Source organism: Trachymyrmex septentrionalis, unplaced genomic scaffold (assembly GCF_001594115.1).
Source record: "Trachymyrmex septentrionalis isolate Tsep2-gDNA-1 unplaced genomic scaffold, Tsep1.0 scaffold172, whole genome shotgun sequence".
Lineage (NCBI taxonomy): Eukaryota > Metazoa > Arthropoda > Insecta > Hymenoptera > Formicidae > Trachymyrmex > Trachymyrmex septentrionalis.
In genome coordinates, this window is record NW_017304887.1 from 128039 (window position 1) to 136234 (window position 8196).

General features: G+C 32.9%; 2 protein-coding genes across 6 annotated transcripts in view; one reads left to right on the forward strand and one right to left on the reverse strand.

The window, feature by feature from the left end:
* Positions 1–8196, forward strand: part of LOC108746485 (ecdysone-induced protein 74EF) — a 295998-nt gene that overhangs the window by 90198 nt on the left and 197604 nt on the right. The gene's annotated exons all lie outside the window — the stretch shown is intronic.
* Positions 1–8196, reverse strand: part of LOC108746487 (U7 snRNA-associated Sm-like protein LSm11) — a 40684-nt gene that overhangs the window by 30881 nt on the left and 1607 nt on the right. Inside the window, exon 2 of the mRNA XM_018483296.1 lies at positions 6058–6112. Coding sequence (XP_018338798.1) covers positions 6058–6112 — 55 coding nt within the window. The remainder of the gene's footprint in view (positions 1–6057; positions 6113–8196) is intronic.

An 8196-nucleotide genomic window follows, 5' to 3' on the forward strand; every position in this document is an offset into this window, starting at 1 on the left:
CACTCCGCAGTCCGCACTCGCACGACCGCACGACCGCACGATCACCACGGCGCGGCGGTTTGCCTCTCCGCGCGCACCTCCTTGAGAGAGGTATCCCTCTGTCACTGTCCTCTCCTCCCCACCCCCGCCCTATCGTCCGTTTTCCTTTGCTTCTCTTTGCGCCACCTCGGCCTCGGGAGGAAGGAAGATAAACGGGAGGGACGGAGTGAGATACTTACGAATGGATGGACGAGGGCGCGCTTTTAGAGGAAGGGAGACGAAGGGAAAATGCGTGACCGTGCTCCACCACGCATCGTCGTCGGTAAATATAAAACTGCACTGGGTCAGGGATCCGTGATTTATCGGCTGCCTCGTGTAATTGGCCGCCGGCCAATAGATATATATCCCTCCTGCGTTACGACTTACAAGAGAGAGCAGAAACGGGAGAACGCACCACTCACGTGTACCGCACTCGCCTCTTCCTCTCCACCCCCCTCTAGTTTTCGAACACGCGGCTATCTATTCCTACGCGATGAACTCGATCACTGATTAGATTCTTTCATCTGGAATCGGGTCTGACTTGTTTAGAATTCCAACGACGAGGGAAGTTGCCTCACTTTGCGTGTAGATTGAAGAGCATGCCGCATACGCGGCGGTACTTTACGAGGCAAGTTCACAGCAATTAAGAATAAATCGTGTTTTCTTTCTTTCATTTCTCCGATCTTTTAAATGCTCATACGGTCGCGCCGCGGTGTCTCGAGATCTTACAAATGCACGCTGTTGACAACTGAAAAGCGAAAAAAAAAAAACTTTGTTTAGCTTCTTCCTTTCTCAACGCATTAAAAATTACAATAAAAATCTGAGGTCTGAGATTCTTTTTAACTGAACCTTTGCATGGTTCATCTTTCCTCCTTTTTTTCTTCAAGTTCAAGGAAAAAAGAGAAAAGATGAATTGTATCAAGTCCAATTAAAAAAAATAAGTCTCTAGTTTTTTTGCGAAAATAAGTAAAAATTTGATTTTTACTGGACGAATTCTAAAAATGTGAATTTCAAATTTCTTCTAAAGTATTATCTCAAAATCTTCTGAAAATATTTCCTATGTAAAAAAAAAAATGATTCACAAACATCGCGTTTTCTGTTTTTTCCTTCTTTTATTTTTTCCGATTTTCTAAGTTCTGCCGTACTTAGAATCGCCTCGAGATGTTGTATTGGACGCTGTTGATTATGAGAATTTAATGTTTCCTTTTTCCTCAAAAGTATTAATAATTATGATAGAAATCTAGTCTCTAGCAAAGTAGAACGAGCAAGAATTTGATTTTTACCGAGATTGTGGATTTAAAAAAAAACCCGTTTGGAAATTTTCTCTTTGGAAAAGTATCATCCTAAAATCTTTTGAAAGAATTTCTTACGTAAAAAAGATTCACAAACATCACGTTTTTCTAGACGAATAAAGATATTTTATTTATCGTACGACAAATTTTTTTGAGTGTTGATTCAGTTGATTGGCTGCGCAGAATAGAGAAATTTTTAAGTTTCTATAGAAATTCTCTTCAGTTTATAGTCAATCAATACACTTAAAAAATTTGTCGTACGACACACATGAAATATTAGCCTAAGACTTCGTTATTAATGATTACGATCTCGCATCAACTTGCGAGATCACGACGAAATTTTTGGAAGGTTGTCGCAACGATTTCGCACAGTACTCGTATATCGCGCTGTACTAATTGTAAGAGAGAAGATCTCTCTCTCTCTCTCTCTCTCTCTCTCTCTCTCTCTCTCTCTCTCTCTCCCTCCTTTCCCGAATGATATAAAGAGAATGTACTCGCGACATTGCAAATATCGTATATGTGTACGTATTCTTGCGCAAGAAAAAAGATAACGTGGAATAGGAAACAATAGCGAGACGGTCGGGGTCTCATCACGCAGGAACAGTTGGCGCACACTTTCACGGAGGTCAAATTCCACGCGCAGCTAATGCCGGTCGCGAGCTGCAATTGCGGCGACCTTCGTGGTATTTGTCGGGCCGTAAATAAAGTGCGTTGGTATCTGGAATACAAGAGCGGCGCGCGAGATGACGCTCGATAGATCATCCGATGAAATCTAACATCGAACTCGCGCGCGAGTTTATCTCTCAATCATCGTTATTCGACGAATTTTTGTACGGAGGATGTTTCGCGATCGCTTCGTATAACTTGCTCAACTCTTACGCTTAATTTGAAAGTCATATTCTCAATATGAAATCAATGCTCTCCTTGGTGGAAGTAACGAAGGACAATTGAAATATTTCACTATTATTAAAAATATAATTATAATAACTTCGGCAAATAGGGAATTAGCGCTGTAATACGTGCGCGATCAATTTCAATATTTATTGAATTATATATTGGGTCCAACAATGAACCATGTAAATTTCAGAGGCTCGTATTTCTCTCAATTATTGAATTGAAGGTGAATTTTTGCAGTTTATGAATTTAGTTGACTACATACTGTAAATAGTAACTTTTAAGTTATCCCTGAAGTTTAGTCACAATTTCGATTATTTTAAAAAACGGGAAATGGTTCATTGTGTACAAGGGATATTACACAATAAACCATATGTTTTATACTGCGAATTGTTAGTATTATTTTAGTTTTGCTATATTTAAAAATATTTATTTATAAAATAGATAATTATAAGGTGGTAAGAATTCACAAGGCCGATCACCGCGTTTTTCTTTCGTTTCGAGTGAAAACGCGTCAGATGAGTATATTTTTATTGAGATTTGAAGTGAGGAGAGGGGTCGTAGTCTAAATAATTATTACAATAAATTATTATTTTGAAGGTTATCGTAAAAGAAGTTATGTGGTCTACAATACACCATGGTTCATTGTTCACTACGTCGAAATGATTCGTTGTAGACCACCTAACCTTTTCCACGATAATCTGCTAAATAATGTGGTAAAATAATATAACAGAAAAAATTGCTTACAGAGTAAAGCCAAATATACACACAAAATTATTGCACAATGAAAAAAATTATAAGTGTAACAACAAAAACATAAAAAATATTGTATGTAAAACTTATGAAAAAAACTTATTTTGCAACCCAAAATTTTTAAAATATGACATTACATAGCCATCCTTGGCGCGATCTTTCAGTCGCTTGGGGAGCCGAGGAGGAATTCAAATACAAGTCGCTGCATGATAGCAGCACAATCTGATAACGTCGCATTTACGAAATATCGCAATGATTTATAGTGTTACTACTGGTTCGCTGTTGGACTACCTACCCTATCCTATTTAATTATATTTGATTTATACAGGGTGTCCCATTTTAATAGATCACCTCAAATATCTCTTGAACAGTGCATTTTAAGGAAAAATGTTCACACAAAAGTTTTGGGACTTTGAGGGATACATAAGATGGTGCCATTGGTTTGACCTTGGGTGGCGTCATCAAGGTCAGAACAAGGTCACTTTGAATTTTTTAAACGGAACTTTCCATTTTTCATTTTTGTAGCTTACTCCGAGAGCTTCCCAAAACATTGTAATTCAGTTCATTTTCATTATGTTTTTATGTAGAAATTTCATTTTTATGTAGAAATGAATTTTTAGTGCAAAAATAAAAATAGGAGGCACAATCTGCAATGACCTTGATCTTGACAAATGTTATCCAGGTCATGATCCTGAACAATATTCAAAAGATTTTAGCCGGCGATCGAATATCTTGGATAATGCTAATGCCGGCGGTGCTATAACTTGCAAGCCTTATAACTCGAAAAGTACTTAATGAAAATGAACTTAATTATAGTGTTTTGGAAAGCTTTTGAGGTAAGCTACAACCCTGTATACATGTTTCGGCTAACTTTTTAGCCATCCTCAGTACGTACAGATAATTCCATGTGATAAAATAAGCGTTAAGATGTATGAAATCAGGCTACGGTACTCGCATGTTTTTCTTTATTTTTAGTATCCGCAATGTTTCCATGAGAGAAGGTTAGTCTTCACTTCTTTGAGAAAACGCAACCAGTTAGCTAGCTGGATGGTGCAACCATGATTAAGTGCCTTCAATTGATTTACAAAGTTTATTAATAAATTCTAAGTATACTCGTTAGAATAATGATGTTATCTCACCTCCAACAAACAACTGCCGATACACATCAGTGATATAAATAATCAGTCAATTAATAATTAAAAAAGCTTCGCAATAAATTATTGTTCGTATTAGAGTAACGAAGTAAACTGCTTGTCCAACTTAAACTGTGAAACGTTAAGGTCTTTCCGAAAGTCGTTACTGAGAGTCATGTGTCATTATCATTGTTTATGTAGTTAAGAAAATTAAAGCATCTTTAAGATCGGTTCATACGTCTTGTCCAAGAATTCAGTGTCTGTTTGTAAATTAATGCCATTGTCGCTTTATGTGAATCATTTCCGATATTAATCGATTATTATGATTTCGTTCGTTGTCCAAGATTTCAATATCGTCCCAATCAAATTCATTATTCTAACGAATATACTTAGAATTTATTAATAAACTTTGTAAATCACTTGCGTTTTCTCAAAGAAATGAAGATCCACCTCTCATGGAAATATTGCGAATAAATAAGGAAAAACATGCGAGTACCATAGCCTAATTTCATACATCTCAACGCTTACTTTATCATATGGAATCATCTGTACGTATTGAGGATGGCTAAAAAGTTAGCCAAAATATGTATACAAATCAATAATTAAATAGGATATATACAATTCAATATAGAAATTGATCGCGCACGTATTACAGTGCTAATTCCCCATTTGCCGAATTTATTATAATTATATTTTTATATCAAGAAATTTAGATTATCATTCGTTTAAATTTCACTATTAATCCAGGAAATCATTTAGTTTTTTTTTTATTTACGTAAATGATTATCTACATATATAGTTTTTTACACTTCTAAATTGACATTCGAAATATCATTATTGTTTTTATTTTTTAAATATTAATATTAAATTTCTTTAATAATATAATAGAACAGATGGGATGTGAAATTATTTGACTTTCTTAATAATTATGTTCTTTATAAATAATGATAAATAGTGATGAAATATTTGCTTTTTTATCACTTTCTAGTTTCTTTATCTTCAAAATAATTTATTCGCTTGGTTTTTTTAGTAAGAAATTTTGTAATTGCACGAGAATGGATTGAAATGGTTAAAAATGGATTCAGATTTTCAGAAATACGCATTTGAGCGAACATTAAAATAAATCCTTTTCAATTCGGAGTGCATTTTCATTTATTTATAGGAATTGCATGAAGCATATTTCCATGCCTTTTAATCTAAAGATACTATCAGCTTTTTCTGTGCATCGTGAATGCTGCTTAATTCAAAATTCTGAATATAAAATGCAGTTTTTCAATCCACTTGCATCCAATTGAATCTTATTGAATCCAATTGAATTCAATTGAATTCGGATTGAATCCAATTAAATTCAGAAAAAGAGTTTTTGCTATTTAAAATATGTATTTAGATAGATAAAATTTCAATCTATTTTAATCTATTCTCGTTTAGTGAATGTACTTCTAATGTTAAACATTATTGTTATTTATTAATTATATATTGTATATTATTGATGTATAATTTATTTAATATTTGAGATCATCATGTAGATTTATTGACTATATTTAAAAAAGGAAAAATTTAAAAAACAGATACGGATTTTCAATCAGTGAAGAAAACGACTGAACTTCATTTTCTCGTTGCTGTAAAAAATCGCTCTAGATAACTATTCCTGATTAAATCTGAAATCAAATTTGATTAGATAAAATAACCTTATTTCTATAATGGTTTTCCCGATTTAATTATTATTTATGCGAATTGATTAATTACAGATTTATAGAGACAGAGAGGACAAACTTTCAGATGTGTCATTGTCCCTCGCTAAGCACCGACAATTGTAATCCGTGTTGAAATTCGATACTACATCACTCATGAATGAAGTTTCACCACGTAGACTGCGAAACTGCATGCGATCGCCATCTCTCGCGAGGCGTGCGAAAGCTGCGCGTAAACATTGAGGAGGATTGTGTTGTCCCTTTCTCTCTCCTTACCTTGATGCGATAAAAATCTCTCCCTCGTAGATTCTGGTACGGCTGATTTATCACTCTGAAATATATACACGAACCGCGAATCTTAGTTCTACTGCACTCTCACCGAGATCTGGAATGCTGATTACTCTAGTCTCCCGTTACAATGAAATTTCACGAGATTTTAGTTCCGCGTATCTCATACTCGATTCAGGAATCCCGTTTTCAATTGCATTAATTTATTTTTATTATATATACATTCTTATATCAATATATCAACTCTAATAATATAATTCCTGATTTCAATTTTTTTCTGATTCTGGAATTCCAAAAGTCTTAAAATGTAACAAATAAATTAATAATACATAAGGGGGGCTCTGGCAAAATAAATCAGTAAAATTGTAATTGGTTTTAAGAGTCAACACAGCATATTAGAGTATATAAATAATTTATTCTATATAAATATTAATAAGAATATACGTTTCGATCACTGATTTGGCTCTTTTTCAGTACATAGTTGAGTGAAATGTACAAATTAATACTGATAATGTATGAGCATAGTCAATTTTTAATTAATCTTACAAAAACTTTTTTCGAGTCGAAATTATTTTTGTGGCGATGTTGAACTGAGTGTTAGTGTGTTGTTATCGCATATATCTCCTCATATGTAGTTCGTCCATTTATATTAACGCATTAAATTGCCGAATTTACTAAATGTTGAATATTACAATATTATAGATTAAGGAGATTGTAAGGGCATAAAATATATATCAATATTTACGTTTTAAACGAATTACGTACATATGAAAATTGTGTTCATAACGTTCTGTTTTTATTGAACAACACATTTTTATAGATCATTTATTTTCATATAATTAAAATAAAATAAAATTGAGAGATAACAAATAAATATATTAATAAATTAATCTAGGCGATTGAGAGCAGAATTGTGATGCCGTTATTTAAATGTTATATATAAATTATATTTCATAGATCTTACATGTACGAGTATATTAGTATAATATCGAACGTTTCGGTTTCAAAGTTATATTCTGTAAGCGAAAGTTCTCTTAAAGATTCATCACAATACATAATTTTTGGTTAATGTATTTAATGTGTGATTCGAAGATTGCAGTGGCAATTATTTAGCCACAACTAAGTGATAAGGAGGCTCAACGGTCAAATTGAAGAGGTTCGCTATACTGCATTCTTGGATTCGAACACGATAGAATAATTGCGTAATGTTGAAATTAACATTTGAACATCGCTGATGATGACTCGAATTGAGCCGAAACGTTCAATAGTATACTAATATATATGTAAGATTTATAAAATAATTTATATATAACGCTTAAATAACGGCATCACAATTCTGCTCTCAATCGCCTGAATTAATTTATTAATATATTAGGCCGGGGAAAAAATTTCTTCGTATGTAAAAAAATTTTTTTGCAAAAGTTTTTCATTTGTTGTGAAATTTTCGTTACAATTATATCACTCGCTAGAGCAAAGTTTCAGCTTTAAGAATCTGTTTTTTACATTGCGATATGATGATTTTTATCAGAGTTATAAGCAATCGAAGTCAGAATGCTCCTTTACTTAACTCGCGAATAGCTCAGAAACAAAAAAATCATAGAAACATTTAAAAAAAATGATTTTATAGGGAAAGCTTTAAGCTTTCACGATAGGTAGTCGAAAATTTTCGTAAATTTTTTTTGGGCACGTAAGACCCCCAAAGTGAAAAAAAAATTTTTCATCTTTTTCAGCACGTACTTTTTTAAATATAAAAATTACTAAACTCATAGAAACTCAAAAAATATAGTAACCTTTCGAAAGTAGAAATTTCAAGCTTTAAAACCCTTTTTTTAAATTTAAATTTCGTTTATTTTTAACGAAGATATTGTATGTACAATTTTGAATTAAAACTTACGAAGAAAGTTTTCCTTTTCCCCAACCTAATATTTATTATTTACAATATGATTGGAAACAAGACCGTCTATATGAATATTAAGACTTTAAATACAAAGCGCCTTTTCGGTCGAGTGTTAAGATGTTGAACTACTATCTAATATACATTCAATTAAATTGAATTAATATTTCAGAAATAAATTGAGAGCCGATGGATTTATCGGATTCACACAATCAATCTGAAACAAATAATCC